The sequence below is a fragment of the Phyllostomus discolor genome, chromosome 5, assembly GCF_004126475.2.
Source record: "Phyllostomus discolor isolate MPI-MPIP mPhyDis1 chromosome 5, mPhyDis1.pri.v3, whole genome shotgun sequence".
NCBI lineage: Eukaryota > Metazoa > Chordata > Mammalia > Chiroptera > Phyllostomidae > Phyllostomus > Phyllostomus discolor.
The window spans coordinates 124,643,498-124,662,974 of record NC_040907.2 but is presented as its reverse complement, the minus strand read 5'-3'; the positions used below and the strand labels follow the sequence as shown (position 1 = coordinate 124,662,974).

The window sequence follows — 19,477 nt, the reverse complement described above, 5'->3', positions numbered from 1 at the left end:
ATCTACTATACCCACCTTCTACTCCCACTGAGAATAAAATCATCTTGCTGTGAAATGTAAGGGGAAAAAGTATCCTGATGTTTTACTAATAATAATTAGTAAATACTCCGATGTTTATTAATTTTACATACAGTATTTAAGCACCTGACTTACAGATGTGCCCTTGTTCAAGCACATGAAAGCCATTCCGAAACGGGTCACAAAATTCTGTACTTCTAACTCATAGTTGCCCAGTCTGAATCTACTTAACCTTCATAGCCTGCTTCTTAAAAATCAATTTCATCAATTCTTACTCCTTGCACCACAAAAATACTTGGATTTTATTCCTTCTATATCTGAATATCTATATCTCACTATATTTTAACATCTAATACCCACCTTGAGCAATATGAACAGGACTGGAAGGAGAAAGGAAGGGGAAAAGAAAAAGAGAAAAGAGAAGAGAAGGAAGAGATCTCGTAAAATTTTCATCCAAAATATTTTCACTGGCCTTGCCCAGAATTATCAAAGATAGCCTTCATCTACTCTTTTTCTTCTAAGGTTTTATTTATTTTTAGAGAGAGGGGAAGGGAGAAAGAAAGGGAGGGAGAGAAACATCAATGTGCCAGAGAAACATCAATTGTGGCCCCCACCTGGGGACCTGGCCTTTGGTAACCCAGGCATGTTCCCTAACTGCCAAACCTGCGATCTTTCGGTTCACAGTCTGGTCCTCAATCCACTGAGCCACACCAGCCAGGACTCTATGCTTAATACTCCAAGTAATACTAATAACTTTAACCTAACCAGCCATAAAACTAGCAGAAGTAGCCACTACCATTTATTAAATGTTTATTATGTATTAAGTGCCTTGCCAAATACTTTATGTAACCTCACTTAATCTTTCCTGTAACTCTCCAAAGCAAGCTGTAAAGATCTGAAGAGGTTCACCTGCCTAAGTCTGTACTGATCAAGGAACTCAGAATCTGGCCAAGGTCCATCCTTTCCACAGTCAAAGATATTAATCACTATTCTCTTTTATTCCACGTGTTTTTATTCCTCTCATTACCACAAGACTGAAAAAACATAGCATGGAAATCCACATGCACAAAAATAACCCTGACTAAAACTTTATACCTAATACAAAAATTAACTGGATCATGGTCTAAACATTAAAAAAAAAAAAAAAAGGAAAACTACATCCTGGATGGTGTGGCTTGCTGGATTGAGCGCCAGCCTACGAACCAAAAAAAAGGGGGGAAACTATAAAAATTCTCAGAAATTTGTGGCTTAGGGTTAGGCAGAATTCTCGGATACAACATCAAAAGTATGATCTATAAAAGTAAACTAATAAATTGGACTTCATCAAAATTTAAAACTTTTCTCTGCAAAAGATACTAAGAAGAGAATGAAAGACAAGCTACATCCTGAGAGATTACTTGGAAATCACCCATCTTTAAAAGAACTTGTATCTAGGGTAGGTATGAAAGAACACTCAAATTTAACAGTAAGAAAACAATTTTTAAATGGGCAAAAGATGTACACCTCACAAAAGATGATATAGAATGGCAAAAAAAAAAAGACATAAAAAGATGGTCAACATCATTAGCCATTAGAGAAATACAAATTAAAACCACAATAATATGTCACAATACCACTAGTACAATGGCTAAAATAAAAGCCAACAACACCAAATGCCAACAAGGACACCAAACAACTGGAATTCCCTCATGTTGCTGGTGGGAATGCAAAATGGTACAGGCACTCTGAAAAAGTCTGTCAGTTTCTCATCAAGTTAAACATATACCTACCATATATCCCAGCAATCTCACTCCTGGCTATTCACTTTAAAGAAATAAAGTAAAGAGAGGGAGAGAAATACCTATGTGTGAGAAACACATCGATTGATTACCTCTCACACGGCCCCAACTGGGGACCTGACCCACAACCCGGGAATATGCCCTGACTGGGAATTGAACAGGCAAACTTTTGGTTCACAGGCCAGCACTCAATCCCCTGAGCCACACCAGCCAGGATATACATAAACATTTATATAGCAGTTCTATTCATAACTGCCAAAAACTGGAAACAACCCTAATGTCCTTCAACAGGTGGATGGATAAACAAACTGAGGTGCATCCATGCAGTGGAATACTACTCAGCGATAAAAAGGGGAAAAACTACATATACACAACTTGAATGAATTTCAAAGGCATGATGCTGAGTGAAAAAGACAGGCTCAAAAGGTTACACATTGTATGATTCCATTTCTATGGCATTATCAGAAAGACAAAACCACGTTAACTGATAAGAGATCAGGGAATGCCAGGATTTGGGATAGGGAAGGGGTGCCTATGAAGGGATAACACGAGGGAGTTTGTTGATGTGCAACAACTATTCTGTATCCTGATTGTGGTAGGTGACTATACAAATCTATACATGTGTTCAAATTCATAGAAATGTACACCCAAAAAAGTCCATTTTACTATATGATAATTTTTAAGGTAAACTAAAAAAATTTTAAATTCTTCTGGGGATATGCAGTTTACCTAACAGGTGTTACCTCTTACTAAACACCAAAATACATTCCAAATGAACTAAATTATTACATGTAAGTTATGAAATAATACTGATCTTATTACATATAAAGTTCTTACAAATAAAAAATGAACACTCTCAGAGAAAAATTGACTAAAACATGAAGAACAGCTAAACAAATGAAAAAGTCTTAATTTACCAATAATCAAATAAATGAACAATAAAACAATCAGCTGGGTTGTTTTAAGATGGCAGCGTGGTAGGAGGGAACAGATTCCACTTTCCCTACACACGGGAGAAAAACCTAGCCGATCAGCAAAGGAACAGAGCAAACAGTCAACACTATCACAACATACATGAAAACTGGAGATCACAAATTGTAGTAGACACTGAAAAACCAGATGGTAAGGAGAGTGCTTCGGCATAATAAGGGCCCAGGGATCAGCACCAGGACCAGGTTGCAGCCCCAGGCCCAGCGCTTCCGGCACTGGTTCAACCTCTCCCTTCCCGGCCAAACAAGGATTGAGCAGTACCCGGGGGAGGCCTGGTTGCTTGAAGGCACAGAGAGGGGAGTGAGGACTGAGTGGCAATCACGCAGGGGTTGTGAGCACCCACACATAGCTCTAGGAAGAGTGTGCGCCGAAGCCTGTGACAAAGGGGGGCCTGGCTGCACGCTGTGCCAGCACCCGCAACCCGGAGAAAGTATGGTTCTGTGGAAGACCCAGAGCAAACAGCCATGAACAAAGAAAAGGTGCGGGCGCTCTGCAGGATCCCTGGTGCCCACAGCTGTGACCTCGGCGGAAGAGCGCACCCCTCAGGATCCTCGGAGCTCACACCATGAACACGGGGAAGGCCAGCGCATTCCGCACTCCGCAGGATCCAGGGAGCCAACGGCTGTGAGCTCCAGAGAGCGTCCTTAGGAGGACCCAGATCCCACATCCAGGGCCCTGTGGAGAGACACCAGACTGGCTCTGGGGAGAACATGCAGATAGCCCTGGGGACAGTACAGCAGAGGCTGACTGAGTGCTGGACAGAAAGGGAGAAAAGAGATACCAACCGCCCCTCAGCTTGCTGAAGCCAGGAAGACCAGAAAAAATGGCTTCGCCACTTGGAAACCAACAAGAGGGTTTTTGGGGGGTTTTTTTTAAGTAACTTTTTATTTTTTAATTCCTATTATTTTTATACCTCTCAATTCCTTATGCTTCTCTTTCTTTCTAGTGTTATTCCTTCTTCCTTTCTTTCCAAATTTATCTCTTCTTCCTTCCATCTTCTGCTTTTCTTCCTTCTTTTTTTTCCTTTTTTTGAACCAGCAAGTTATTGTATATTTGTATTATCATTTTTCCTTATTCTTACATTTTTTATTTTAATAGTATTTTGGTATTCCTCTTCTTTCTGCATAGACTTCTTTGCTTGGCTGGGTATATTGTATCATTTGACAGGTTTCCCTTGTTATCTCATTCATAGTGTATTGCTAATTTACTGTCCTTCATTTGTGTTCCATTAGTATACTACCCAAGGTTCTATACTCCCTATTCTTGTTATCTAGAGCTCATGGATTCTATCATATGATTGTTGCTCTAATACTACTGTAAATAATAGCTATTCCATACAATTGTAAATACTACACAACACCCCTCCCAGATGTTAGCCCACTTCGCGGTTTCCCGAACTGTTACTGTAGTGGTTAACTCTACTCTCTCACACGCTACAACCTATTTACTATTCTTTACTCTCACCCTACCTCAGAATCTGACCTCCCACAACCTCACTGCTTCCTAGAGCCAACTCACAATCCTTTCCTCCCCAATAACAGCCTTATCTTCTTTCCATCCTTTATAAAAAGGGGCTAGTGGAGAGGAAGATCACAATTAACACTATATGTAGCCAAAGGATCTCCTATCTCTTCTCTACTGGCTGCTACTGTAATATCATAGAATACTCCATTGCTGTCTTAAACCATTTTGCCTTACCCCTCCAAATGATCACAAAAAAGAATAGGGGGAAGCTGTGAACACCACGATACCTGAAGGAGACTGCATCACTGAATATCACAGGTATTCTATGACAGAAGTTCACAACATAACCCAGGGAATAAGAACAGATCAATTTAAGAAACAGAGGCTAACAAGAAGAGTCTCACGAACAATGAGAAGAAAAAGAAACAATCCCCATATGAAGAGAAAGGAGGAAGCCTCAGAAAGAATGCTAAATGAAATAGAGGCAACCCAACTATCAGATATTGAGTTCAAAACAATGATTAGCAGGAAACTCAATGAACTCACAATGAGCTACCAGAAACTACAGGGAAGCTACAACGAACTCACTGCAAACTATATCAACATGAAAACAGAAATAGAAACTATCAACAAGGGCCAAAAGGAAATGAAGAATAGAATTTCTGAACTGAAGAACACAGTAGAAGTAATCAAAAGCAGGATCAATGAAGCAGAAGATTGGATCAGCGAATTGGAGGACAAAGTAGAAAAAACACAGACAGAGCAAGCAAAGGAAAAGAGGCTCAGAAAGAATGAAGAGGGATTAAGAGAAATGCAGGACAATATGAAACGTAATAATATCTGTATAATAGGGATACCAGAAGGAGAAGAAGAAGAGCAAGGGATAGAAAACCTATTTGAAAAAGTAATGATGGAAAATTTCCCTAATTTGATGAGAGAAAAAGTCACACAAATCCAGGAAACACAGAGAGTCCCAACCAAGAAGAACCCAAAGAGACCCACTTGAAGACACATCATAATTAAAATGACAAAATTTCAAGACAAAGAGAGGATCTTAAAGGCAGCAAGGGAGAAACAGGAAGTAACATACAAGGGAGCCATAATAAGGCTAACAGCTGACTTCTCAGTGGAAACACTCTAAGCCAGAAGAGAATGGCAAGAAATATTCCAAGTAATGAGAACCAGAGGTCTGCAACCAAGACCACTTTACCCAGCAAGGCTTTCAATCAAGATAGAAGGCCAAATAAGAAGCTTCCCAGACAAAAGAAGTCTAAAAGAATACACCTCCACCAAACCAGCTCTGTAAGACATGCTAAAGGGACTGCTTTAAGGAAAGGAAGGAAAAGAGAGAGAGGGGGGAACACAGGTACATAAATGGCAATGAATAAGTACCTATCAATAATAACCTTAAACGTAAATAGATTAAATGCTCCAATCAAAAGACATACAATAGCTGAATGGATAAGAAAACATGACCCACACATATGCTGCCTACAAGAGACCCACCTCAGCATGAAAGACCTTCACAGGCTGAAAGTGAAGGGCTGGAAACAAATTTTCAAAGCAAATGGACAGGAAAAAAAAGCCAGGGTAGCAATACTCATATCAGACAAAATAGACTTCCAAAAAAAAGCCATAAAGAGAGACCCAGAAGGTCACTTCATAAGACTCAAGGGAAGAATCCACCAAGAAGACATAAACATTGTAAATATGTATGCGCCCAACATAGGAGCACCCAAATACATAAAGAAACTCTTAGAGGACTTCAAGAAAGATATGGACAGCAACACAATTATACTAGGGGATTTTAACACCCCACTGTCAAAAATGGACTGATCTTCCAAACAAAATATCAACAAAGATATTGTAGCATTGAACAATGCCCTAGATGAAATGGACTTAACTGATATATACAGAGCCCTCCAGCCCAAAGAAGCTAAATACACATTCTTTTCAAATGTACATGGAACATTTTCAAAGATAGACCACATGATAGGACACAAAACAAGCCTCAACAAATTCAAGAAAATTGAAATCATATCAAGCACTTTCTTGGATCACAAGGGACTGAAACTAAAAACCAACCCCGAGGAAAAAACCCAAAACACTCAAAATCATGGAGATTAAATAGCATGCTATTAAACAATGAATGGGTCAAGAATGAAATTAGGGAAGAAATCAAAAAGTTTCTGAAAACAAATGAAAATGAACCCACAACAACCTAAAACTTATGGGACACAGCGAAGGCAGTCCTGAGAGGGAAATTCATAGCCATAAAGGCCTACCTAAAAAAGACAGAAACATTTCAAACAAACAACCTAACCATATGCCTACAAGAATTCAAGAAACAACAACAAAGACAGCCCAGAGCAAGAGGAAAAAAGGAAATAACCAAGATCAGAGCAGAATTAAATGACATAGAGACTAAAAGCACAATTCTAAGGATCAATGAATCCAAGAGCTGGTTTTTTTGAAAAGATAAACAAAATCGACAAGCCTTTAAGCAGACTCATCAAGAAAAAAAGAGAGAAGACCCAAATAAACACAATCAGAAATGAAAGAGGAGAGATTACAACAGATAGCACAGAAATACAAAGGATTGTAAGAAATTACTACAAAGAACTGTATGCCAAGAAATTTGAAAACCTAGGAGAAATGGACAAATTTCTAGAAAAATATAATCTTCCAAAACTCAATAAAGAAGAAGCAGAAAGCCTGAACAGACCAATAACAGCAGATGAAACTGAAGCAGTAATCAAAAAACTCCCAACACACAAAAGCCCTGGACCAGATGGTTTCACAGGAGAATTCTACAAAGCATTTAAGGAAGAACTAACCCCTATACTTCAGAGACTATTCCAAAAAATCCAAGATGATGGAAGACTCCCAAACTCTTTTTTATGAAGCCAGGATCATCCTAATCCCAAAACCAGACAAAGACACAACAAAGAAAGAAAACTTCAAGCCAATATTGCTGATGAACACAGACGCTAAAATCCTCAACAAAATATTGGCAAACTGCATCCACTAATACATTAAAAAGATCATACACCATGACCAAGTGGGATTCATTCCAGGGATGCAAGGATGGTACAATATTTGCAAATCAGTAAATGTAATACATCACATAAACAAAATCAAAGACAAATATCACATGATCATATCAATAGATGCAGAAAAAAAGCATCTGATAAAGTACAGCACCCATTTATGCTAAAAACACTCTGCAAAGTGGGAGCATTCCTCAACATAATAAAGGTCATATATGAGAGACCTACAGCCAACATCATACTCAATGAGCAAAAACTAAAATCTTTTCCACTAAGATCAGGAACAAGACAAGGCTAATCACTCTCACCACTTCTATTCAATATAGTATTGGAAGTTTTAGCCACAGCAATCAGACAAGAAAAGGAAATAAAAGGCATCCAAATTGGAAAGGAGGAAACAAAACTGTCACTGTTTGCAGATGACATGATAGTGTACACAGAAAATCCTATAGACTGAGCCAAAAAACTGTTTGACCTAATAAATGAATTTGGAAAAACAGCGGGATACAAAGTCAATATCCAGAAATCAAAGGCATTTCTGTACACCAACAATGAAACAGCGGAAGCAGAAATCAAGGAAAAAATCCCATTCGATATAGCAAAAAGAAAAATAAAATACCTAGGAATAAACCTAACCAAAGAGGTAAAAGACCTGTATTCAGAAAACTACATAACACTGAAGAAAGAAATCAAGGAAGACACAAACAAATGGAAAAATATACCATGTTCATGGATCGGAAGAATTAACATCATTAAAATGTCCATACTACCCAAAGCAATTTATACATTCAATGCAATACCTATTAAAGTACCAATGGCATATTTCACAGACATAGAACAAATACTTCAAAAATTTATATGGAACCATAAACAACCCTGAATAGCTTCTCCAATTTTAAGAAAGAAGAGTAAAGTAGGAGGGATTGCAATACCTGATACTAAACTGTATTACAAGGCCACTGTAATCAAAACAGTCTGGTACTGGCATAAAAACAGGGACACAGACCAATGGAACAGAACAGAGAGCCCAGAAATAAATCCAAGTCTCTTAGGGTCAATCAGTTTCTGACAAAGGGGGCAGCAACATAAAATAGAGTAAAAACAGCCTCTTCAACAAATGGTGTTGGGAGAACTGGACAGCTATGTGCAAAAAAAATGAAACTCAAGCACCAACTTACACCGTACACAAAAATAAATTCAAGGTGGATAAAAGATTTAAATATAAACCATGACACCATTAAAGTCCTAGAGGAGAACATAGGCAGGAAAATCTCAGATATTTCACGCAGAAACATTTTTACTGACATGTCCCCTAGAGCAAGGGGCATAAAGGAAAGAAGAAACAAATGGGATCTCACCAAAATAAAAAGCTTCTGCACGGCTAAAGAAAACAGTATTAAAATAAAAAGAAAACCAACTGTATGGGAAAACATATTTGCCAATGATACCTCAGACAAGGGTTTAATCTCCAAAATATATAAAGAATTTACACGACTCCACTCTAAGAAGACAAGCAACCAATTAAAAAATGGGCAAAATACTTGAATAGACACTTCTCCAAGGAGAACATACAGAGGATCCAGAGACACATGAAAAGATGCTCAATATCACTAGCTATCAGAGAGATGCAAATTAAAACCACAATGAGATACCACTTCACACCAGTCAGAATGGCCATCATAAACAAATCAACAAATAAGAAGTGTTGGAGAGGTTGTGGAGAAAAGGGGACCCTAGTGCACTGTTGGTGGGACTGCAGACTGGTACAACCACTGTGGAAAACAGTATGGAATTTCCTCAGAAAACTAAAAATGGATCTGCCTTTTGACCCAGCAATTCCACTGCTGGGGTTATATCCTAAGAACCCTGAAACACCAATCCAAAAGAACCTATGCACCCCAATGTTCATAGCAGCACAATTTACAATAGCCAAGTGCTGGAAGCAATCTAGGTACCCATCAGTAAATGAATGGATCAAAGAACTATGGTACATTTACACAATGGAATTCTATGCAGCAGAAAGAAAGAAGGAGCTCCTATCCTTTGCAACAGCATGGATGGAGCTGGAAAGCATTGTGTTACGCAAAATAAGCCAGGCAGTGAAAGACAAATACCATATGATCTCACCTTTAACAGGAACCTAAACAACAAAACAAACAAACAAGCAAAATATAGCCAAAGACACTGAAATAGAGAACAGGCTGACAGAGACCAGAGGGGAGAGGGGAGGGAATTTCAGGGGAGTTTCAGGGGAGAATGGGAAGGGTTTATAGGAACAAATATAAAGGACACACGGACAAAAACTGGGGGGGGGGGGCGGAATGAGAGGGAAGTGGGGAGGGGGGGTAGGTGGGCTAGGATGGGAATAAAGGACAGAAAACTGTACTTGAACAATGATTAAAATAAAACTGGGAAAAAAAACAATGAGCTAATATTTTTGTCCACTGGATTACAAAAAGTATATATAAAAGAACAGTAAAACCCAGTACTGGCAAGGGTCGGAAAAGAAACCTACAGAAAGCTATAGTTTGAAGTATAAAATGCTATAGTGCCTCCTGAAGGTAATTTGGATATAATATCAAAAACCTCAAACACATACATACTTTTTCCACTTCCAGAAATTTACTAAGTAAGCTAATTAGACTAGTGCAGAAGAATACTCATAACATCATTATTTATAATAATAAAAAACAGAATAAAGATTAAATAAATTATTATACATTACTGTATCAGAATAGGATGCAGCCATTAAAAATCAAGTCATCTGAACAGTTACTGAAATCAGATCATTTCATTTTAGTAATCTCTACTGTAATTTCCTTCCCAGTCTCCAAAACAAAGATAAACTATTTAGGTTTTTATTCAATGACGAAGTAATCATGGTATAATGTTAAATTTCAAAGAAAACAGGATATAAAACCATATATAAGACATATTTTTTTAATGTATGTGTGTGTACACACACACAAACATACCACAATATTATCTGTCAGTGGTGAGATTATGGGTGACTTTTTATTAATCCTTTCTGTATTTTCTAAATTTTCTATAAGTATATATTACTTCCATAATTTTTTAAAAAATAAGTATTTCTTTAAATTACCTAAAAGTAGATCCAAAAGAATTTTCAAACTTATTCTAATCTAAATTATCTGCTATTATTTTGGTCATAGGATAATAAACTAGCATTTCACTGTTACATAAGTATAAAAATTTCATATGCAGTTTTGTTTTTTGTTACTAACCCCAAATAAGCCCTGACTGTTCTGAGGTGGCATTTCATTAACATTGCCATCCACAAGGTTCAGGATACCGTGAATATTAAGATGATCTTTCCATCTCTTAAAATTTTTAAAGAATATTTCAATAAGTTCCGGCTGGTGTGGCTCAGTGGATTGAGCACCAGCCTGCGAACCAAATGGTCACTGGTTCGATTCCCAGACAGGGCACATGCCTGGGTTGCAGGCCAGGTCCCCAGTAGGGGGAGCATGAGAGGCTACCACACATTGATGTTTCTCTCCCTCTCTTTCTCCCTCCATTCCCCTCTCTAAAAATAAATTAAAATTTTTAAAAAAGAATATTTCAGTAATATATAGACACTTATGTGCTCCTATGTCTATATATATTTTCTTTCAGCTGAAATTAAAAGGAAACATCAGAAATGGTTACCTTTTTTGGTAAGAGATTTGTATCTACTGTTTGAATTAGGAAACATTTTTGTTTTGTACCATCGTTTTACGATCTCTTAAACCTTTTGCTTTGTTTTGTTTTGCTGCTTACCATGGAGCACCTCTCCAGTACTTCCTCCTGGAACTTCAGGAATCTTTCCTGAACCTCAACTTCATTGAGGAAAAAGGCAAGGAAATGTGTAAATGGCTGCTTTCTTCTGAAAGTGAGCAAAAGAACATCAATCCGAGTTCGGGCTGAAATTACACCACTTCGATGCTGGCCAGTGATTACTGCAAACAAAAAAAGGGGTTAACACACTCAAGGATCATCAAACGCTAGTAAGACAGGTGACCTCCAGATATTGTCATCTGTGGGGAGCTGTCCTGAATATATATATAATTCTGAACAGAGGACAATACCAAGTGTAAGGAACAAAATGAATTCAATCTAAGCAGAATAAGATCTAAAAACAGAATATCCTTTTTTTTTTAACTTAATGGGTTTTCTTAAAGATTTTATCTATTTATTGTTAGACGGGAGGGGGGAAGAGAAGAAGAAAGAGAAGAAACATCGACATGAGAGTATTGATTAGTTGCCTCTTGCATGTGCCCAGACCGGGGACTGAAACCACAACCCAGGCATGTGCCCTCACCAGGGATCAAACTAGTGACCTTTTGCTTTTGCAGGAAGGACAACACCCACACCCAACCAACTGAGCCACACTGGTCAGGACCTAATGGGGTTTTTTTTATTAATTTTAGAGAGGGAGAGAGAGGGAGAAACAGAGAGAGAGAGAAACATTGATTTATTGTGGCACTTATTCACATCTTCATTGATTATAGTATGTGCCCTGATAGAGGATTGAACCCACAACCTTGGCATATTGGGATGACTCTCCAACCAACTGAGCTGCCCGGCCAGAGCTAAAAACAGAATATCCTTAAAGACCAGCTAATGAACTAGAAAAATGAGTTCAAAAGATACAAAGTAAACCCTTCTTGCTATGCTGACGGGAATGTAAAATGCCGCAGTTGCTATGAAAAAGTTTGGTAGTTCCTGAAAAAGTTAAAAAGGAATTATCATATGACCCAGAAATTTCACACCTACATAGAAACTCAAAGAAGTAAAAACAGGTGTTCAAAAAATTTGCACACAAACGTTCACAGAACCAAAAGGTGAAAAAAATACAAATGTCCATCAACCGATAAATAAAATGTTCTATCTCCATACTATTATTATTCAGCCAAAAATATGGGAATGAAGAACTGATGCATTTGAAAATATTGATGAATCTGAAAACATGATGCTAAGTAAAAGAGAGACCAAAGAAGCCACATACTGTGTGTATGTTTCCATTTATAGGAAATACCCAGAACAGGCAACTTCAGAGACAAAAAGCAGATTAGTAGTACTCAAAGACAGGGGAGGAAGGTATGGGAAATAACTACTCACAGAGGTGTCCAATCTTTTGGCGTCTCTGGGCCACACTGGAAGAACAGTTGTCTTGGGCCACACGTTAAACACATTGTGACACATAATCACAAAAAATCTCATAATGTTTTAAGTAAATTTACAAATATCTGTTGAGCCACATTCACAGCCATCCTGGGCTGCATGCAGCCCATGGGCCACAGGTTGGACACACCTGGCTTAATGGATATAGCTTTTCCTTTTGGGGTGATAAAAAGTATTCCAAAACCAGACAGTGGTGATGGCTGCACAATATTGTATTATGTACTAAATGCTCCTGAATTCAATACTTATTGTAGTCAAAAATGGTAAATTTTATGTCTAGAGGACAAATTAAAACCTACTACTAGATCATCTTCTCTAGGTTCTCTAATTAAGGAGAGGCAAAAGAAAATGAATAAATGGCAGCAAATATCACACCAATGCAACAGCATTCTTGGTTCCACAACTTAATTTAATCTAACCCATAAATTTCATTTTTCCATATACATTACTTCCCTAAAAGACCATTAAGCCAGTTTATCCTCTTGTTTTTCAATTAAATTAGTTCCACCAAATTCTTACTTTTAACGATTAGACACGCTCGTTTTACACACTGAAATATCTGTGCTTTCTAAATCAAAATCTAATCTTTACACTACTTACCCTTTTCTGGATAAATTTTGGAATCATTCAGTATCTTACAATGGCTAAGGTCTCCACATTTATAACATGTTATAAAAATTGTTATGAAACTTCCAGTCAGGATGGAGGTGCAGGTAAACAGGCCTTGCCTCTGCGCACCACTATAACAAATACTAAGCTATGCTACAAAACACATACTACCCAGAATTGTCAGAAAACTGAGTTGTGTGGAAGTCCAACAACGAAGGATTTAAAGAAGTCACATTCATCCAGACAGGTAAGAGGGGTGTAGATGCAGAGAGGCACAGAGATGCAGAGTGGCATAGAGAGGTGCAGAGACAGGAACAGGCAGTCCCACGACCACATGTGGTGGATAAAAAACAGGAGGGATATCTTGGGAGCAAGGGATCCCAGCCTCAGTCCAGACCACCCAGCCCTGGGTTCCAGCACCAGGAAGATAAGTCCCCATAACTTATGGCTGTAAAAATCAGTGGGGGTTAGGGCAGTAGAAGAAACTGCATCCTCTTAAAGGGTCCACAACAGACTGAGGACTCACAAGGACACACCCCTCTCTGGGACTCAGCACCAGGGCAACAGCTGGAAGGGCACTAGTGGCAGAAAGTGAAGAAAGTGAATAGGGAGAAAGTGAAGTGTGAGTGGGGAGACAGCTTCCTCCCAGGCAATACTCCAGAGGCAGGCAGAGGCATAGTCTCTTCTATAGGCCCTCCCCCAACACAGAGCAACAGAGCAGAAACACAGGGGGCCCTGCACTGGGGATTACCTAAGGCTCTGCCCCACCCAACTTAACAGGTGCACTAAGACAGGGAGTCCAAGCAGCTCTACCTGATACACAGAAACAAACCCGGGGAAGCTGCCAAGATGAAAAGCAAAGAAATATAACCCAAGTGAAAGAACAGAACTCCAGAAAAAGAACTAAATGGAATAGAGATAAGCAAACTGTTAGATGTACAGTTCAAACCACTGGTTATCAAGATACTCGAGGAACTCATTGGGTACTTCAATATTATTAAAAAGACCCAGACAGAAATGAAGGATGGATTAAGTGAAATGAAGAAAAACCTACAGGGAAAACAGTGAAGGGGATAAAGCCAAGAATCAAATCAACCATTTGAAACACAAGGAAGGAAAAAGCATTCAATCAGAACAGCAGGAAGAAAAAAGAATTCAAAATAACAAGGAGAGGCTTAGGAACCTATGGGACAACTTTAAACATACCAACATCTGAATAATAGAGGATGCCAGACAGAGAAGAGGAAGAGCAAGTAATTGAAAACTTACTTGAAAAAATAATGAAAGAAAACTTCCCTAGTTTGGTGAAGAAAACAGACATACAAGTCCAGGAAGCACAGAGAGGCTCAAACAAGTTGGACCCAAAGAGGAACACACCATTGCACATCATAATTAAAATGCCAAAGGATAAACACAGAGAATCTTTATCTTTTAGAGAAAAGCAGATAGTTCCCATAAGGAATACCTATAAAGGAGTTCCCATTAAGACTAGCAGCTGATTTCTCAAAAGAAACCTTGCAGGCAAAAAGGGACTGGCAAGAAGTATTCCAAGTCATGAAAAGCAAGGACCTACAACCTGGAACTCTATCCAGCAAAGCTATCATTTAGAATGGAAGGACAGATAAAGTGCTTCCCAGACAAGGTAAAACTAAAGGAATTCATCATCACCAAGCCATTATTATATGAAATGCTAACAGGCATTATATAAGAAAAAGAAGAAAATGAAAACAATTAACATTAAAAAGGCAATAAATTCCGAACTATCAATAATTGAATCCAAATAACAAACTAAACAAACAACCAGAACAGGAACAGAATCATAGATATGGAGATCACATGGAGGGTTATCAGTGGGGAGGGGGAAGGGGAGAATGGGGGAAAAGGTACAGGGGATAAGAAGCATAAATGGTAGGCACAAAATAGAGAGGGGAGGTTAAGAATAGTATAGGCAATGGAGTAGCCAAAGAACTTATATGCATGACCCATGAACATGAACTAAGGGGAGGACTGCTGGAAGGAATGGGGGTACCAGTTGCGGGGGGCAAAGGGGAAAAAATTGGGATAGTTCTAATAGCATAACCAATAAAATATATTTTCAAAATTATGTTACTATATGGATAGCAAAAATAGGGGTTCCTATTACAAAAAATTCCCTTTATACCTATTATATATAATCTCTGCAAGCTTCCATTTTTAAAGCATACAATAATTTTAAAATTAGAAAAACAGTTAAATAAGCTTAATTTTTTTAAACCTCACTCGATGACATGTTCATTGATTTTAGAGAGAGACAAAGGGAGAAAGAGAGAGAGAGAAACATCAATGTGAGAGAGGCACATTGCCTCCTGTGCACACGCAACCAGGGATTGAACCTACAACATAAGTACGCACTCTGACCAGGAATCAAACCTGCAACCTCTTGGTATACAGGATGACGCTCCAACCAACTGCGCCACTGGGCCAAGACTAATTAAATACGCTTAAATGCCATTATAAAATACTTCAACATTTGTAATTTCAACTTAAAGCTTAAGGAAAAACCCAAGTTTTTTTAAAATTCATAATTCTAATGAACTGAATGTTTATTTTAATAAAATCCTTTATGTCATTAAAGTTCTTATGCTTGAGGTTACTGAAGTTAGCAAGAGGCTGGGGAAAAGTCTAGTACTGTGCTGTCCAATACAGGAACCCACAAGCACCTAGTTAAACTAAAATTAAATGAATTAGAATTAAATAGAATGAAAAATTCAGTTCTTCAGTCACACTAGCCACATTTCAAGTACTCATGGTTACTGTGGCTAATGGCTCCTGTGCTAGACAGCATAGGCATAGAACATAACCATCCACCATCACAGAAAGTTCTTTAGGACAGCACTGTGCTCAAGTCAACTGTTACTTGTCTGTCATAGTGATTGTTCTCATATATCACAAAATAAGATGAGTACTACTGATTTTTTTCTCCTAAAACAATAAAATCTATGGGTGTTTATGGAAAATAAGATTACTGGACACTATTGAACTTAGTTGATTTTTTAGAAGCCCTACAGTCTTAGGATAAGTTTTTAAAAATTTTGTCCCACCCTGACCGGTGTGGCTCAGTTGGTTGGGCATCATCCCGCAAAGCAAAGGGTCACTGGTTTGCTTCTCAATCATGAAACATGCCTGGGTTGTGGGCCTGGTCCACAGCTGGGGGCGTGCAAGAGACAACCAGTCAATGTTTGTCTCACACATCAATGTTTCTCTTTCTCCCTACTTTCCCCTCATTCTTAAAAAAAAAAAAAGTCCCTCACTCAAATCTGTTTTACAAACACAAGCATGTGTCCTTGGTTCATACTGACGTTTGGTTCAGACACTTTCTGACTTGTTTTATATTACCAAACTATTTTCCTAGTCTCAGCAGTTACTTGAATCAGGTATTTTTTTTATTTTAAAGATTTTATTTATTTATTTTTAGAGAGGGGAAGGAATGGAGAGAGAGGAAGAAAAACGTGATTGTGTGGCTCCCTCTCGCACACCCCTTACTGGGTGTGCAACCCTGCCTGCAACCCAGGCATGTGCCCTGACTGGGAATCGAACCACAGACCCTTTGGTGTGCAGGCCAGCAATTAATCCACTGAGCCACACCAGCCAGGGCTGAATCAGCTTGGTATTGTTTTTATTTTATTTTTTAAATTTATTGATTTGAGAGAGAGAGAGGAAGGGGGGAGAGAGAGAGAAAGAAAAAGACATCGATTTATTGTTCCAGTTAGTTATGCATTCGCTGGTTACTTCTTGTATGTGCCCTGAGCAGGAATGAAATCCACAGCCGTGGTGTATTGGGACTATGTTCTAACCAATTAAGCTACTTGGCCAGGGCCTGAATCAGCTTGGTATTTTTTTTTAAAGATTTTATTTATTTATTTTTAGAGAGGGAAGGGAGGGAGGGCGAGACAGACAGACAGACAGACAGACACAGACATCAATGTGTGGTTGGTTGCTGGGGGTTATGGCCTGCAACCCAGGAATGTACCCTGGCTGGGAATCGAACCTGGGACACTTTGGTTCTCAGCCCGCACTCAATCCACTGAGCTACGCCAGCCAGGTTCAGCTTGGTATTTTAATCATTACTCATAGTCTACAAAGCAAGGTAAAAACAAGGAAACATTTATAGAAAGGGGTGAACTTCATTCAAATCTGTAGGTTTCATTGGTTTTCTGTAATTCTAACTTGAAACAATTTGCAAGCGCCATTTCAAGCTACTAAAGCATAAAAGAAATCTAATCACAACAAAATCAAAGCTTTATCTCCTCAGTACACGGTAAAGTATAAAATGAAGGCCCAGGTACTCAATCATAGTAAGGTTGTTTAATCACATCTTTCCTCATTTGGAGACTAATACTGATATATCATAAAAAGGCCAATAGCTACACAGCCTCATAAAGGATACAGTCACTAAACACCTCAGTTAGGTTACATTATTCCATACGCATGAAAAATGACTGCACATATAACATATATACTGGGTCTCACCAATTTCTCCTTCTTGTCCAAGTTTAGGAATACTAATAGAAGTTTTGGTCTCCACTTCTAGTTTCTTCCTCGTGTCCCCTCTCTTTCCAACTATATGCCTATAATATAAAGAAAAATTAATTATTGGAGGAGATTAAGCAAAAATGTACCAAAATAAAGAATTGCATCATGTTTAAATCTTATATAGACAGAGATATTCCCATACAGAGAAGGGCTTCAGTAAAAGCTCAATATCTGGAGAGACACCTGCAAGTCATAGAGCTTTACAGAACATGCAGCATTACACTCACTGACAAAATGATGTCCTACAGCCCAATTCAATGTAAAGATATACCGGTAGTAACTGTGCCCAATGCCTGTTCACTTCTCAAAATCTGGGTCTGCAGTTCAGTGAAAAGTTGGCATAATCTCAGGCAATTCAGCAACCAACAGGACTACAGTTTGAGAAGGGGAGAACCTTGTCCTTTTGGAGAACAAATTAGCTATGCTCTGAGATAATCCTAAGGGAGTTACCCTTGATTAATTAAATAAGGATAAAGGCCTTGGCAAAGAGCAAGGTTCACCATTCAGGATAGATTCAAAAGCAAAGAGAGTAGCTTCTTTTCCAAGGAAACACCAAATGGTGAATGATGCAGGTGGTGCAGGAGGGCCTCCAGGCCTCAGGAGCCCTGGAATGAGAGGCTGCAGTGGCTTCCACGAAGGGTTTGGTAGTGGCATCCGGGGCTGAGGTCACAGGCAGAGTCATGGTCAGGGTTGGAGGCTGAAGCCACAGAGCTCACAGAGGAAAGGACAAGGAGTGTATCCCTGTCCCCAAGCTGGGCTGCGTGGTCAAGGTGATGAAGATCAAGTTCCTGGAGGAGATCTACCTCTTCTCCATCCCATCAAGGAATCTCAGATCATTGACTTTTTCATGGAGGTATGCCTCAGGGTGACATTTTGAAGATTATGTCCATGCGAAAGCAGACATGTGCTAGCCAGAGGACCCAGTTCAAGGCCTTTGTCACCATTGGGAACTACAATGGACATGTAGGTCTGGGTGTTAAGTGTTCAAAGGAAGTAAGACACTGCCATCCATGGAGCCACCAAGCTAGCCAAGCTCTCTACTGTCCCTGTGTGGTGAAGCTACTGGGGGAACAAGATCGGCAAGGCCCACACCATCCCTTACAAGGTGACCAGCTGCTGTGGCTCTGTGCTGGGGTGCCTCATCCCTGCCCCTGGGGGTACGGGGAGCATCTCAGTCACTGTGCCCAAGAAAGTGCTGATGATGGCCAGTATCCAAAACTGCTACACCTCACCCAGGGACTGCACTGCCACTCTGGGCAACTTCACCAAGGCACCTGTGATGTTATACCTAAGACCTACAGCTATCTCACCCCCGACCTCTGGAAAGAGACTGTCTAACAAGTCTCCCTATCAGGAATTCACTGACCATCTTATAAGGACCCATGGCAGAGTTTCTGTGCAGAGGACTCAGGCTCCAGCTGTGGCCACCACACAATTTTATACAAAAAAATAAAGGGAATAAAAAGTGTTTGTTTAAAAAAAAATGCAGCCCTGGCTGGTGTAGCTCAGTGGATTCAGCTCCAGCCTGTGAACCAAAGGTTCGCTGGTTCAATTCCCAGTGAGGGCACGTGCCTGGGTTGCAGGCCAGGTCCCCAGTAGGGTGCACATGAGAGACAACCACACATTGATGTTTTTCTACCACTTTCTCCCTCCCTTCCCCTCTCTAAAAATAAAATAAATAAAATCTTTTTTAAAAACTTTTTTAAAAAGCACAGTAAAAAACAGAAAACCTCAGGAGGCTGAATTCACATAGACATATTTTATTTGGGAGATTTCACCAAAAAATTAATAAATTTCAACTAAAAATTCAGA

General features: G+C 39.1%; 1 protein-coding gene across 6 annotated transcripts in view; it reads right to left on the bottom strand.

Annotated features, from left to right (window-relative positions):
• Positions 1 to 19,477, bottom strand: part of ASCC1 (activating signal cointegrator 1 complex subunit 1) — a 121,208-nt gene that overhangs the window by 85,037 nt on the left and 16,694 nt on the right. For 5 of the 6 annotated variants that reach the window (XM_036026821.1, XM_036026822.1, XM_036026823.1 and 2 more), the window contains exons 4-5: positions 17,603 to 17,700; positions 11,081 to 11,259 (exon numbers count right to left, since the gene is read on the bottom strand). In XM_036026821.1, the coding sequence (XP_035882714.1) occupies positions 11,081 to 11,259; positions 17,603 to 17,700 (277 nt within the window). Of the gene's footprint in view, positions 1 to 11,080; positions 11,260 to 17,602; positions 17,701 to 18,468; positions 18,495 to 19,477 lie in introns of those variants that run through there. The other variant, XM_036026825.1, reaches the window with a different exon arrangement.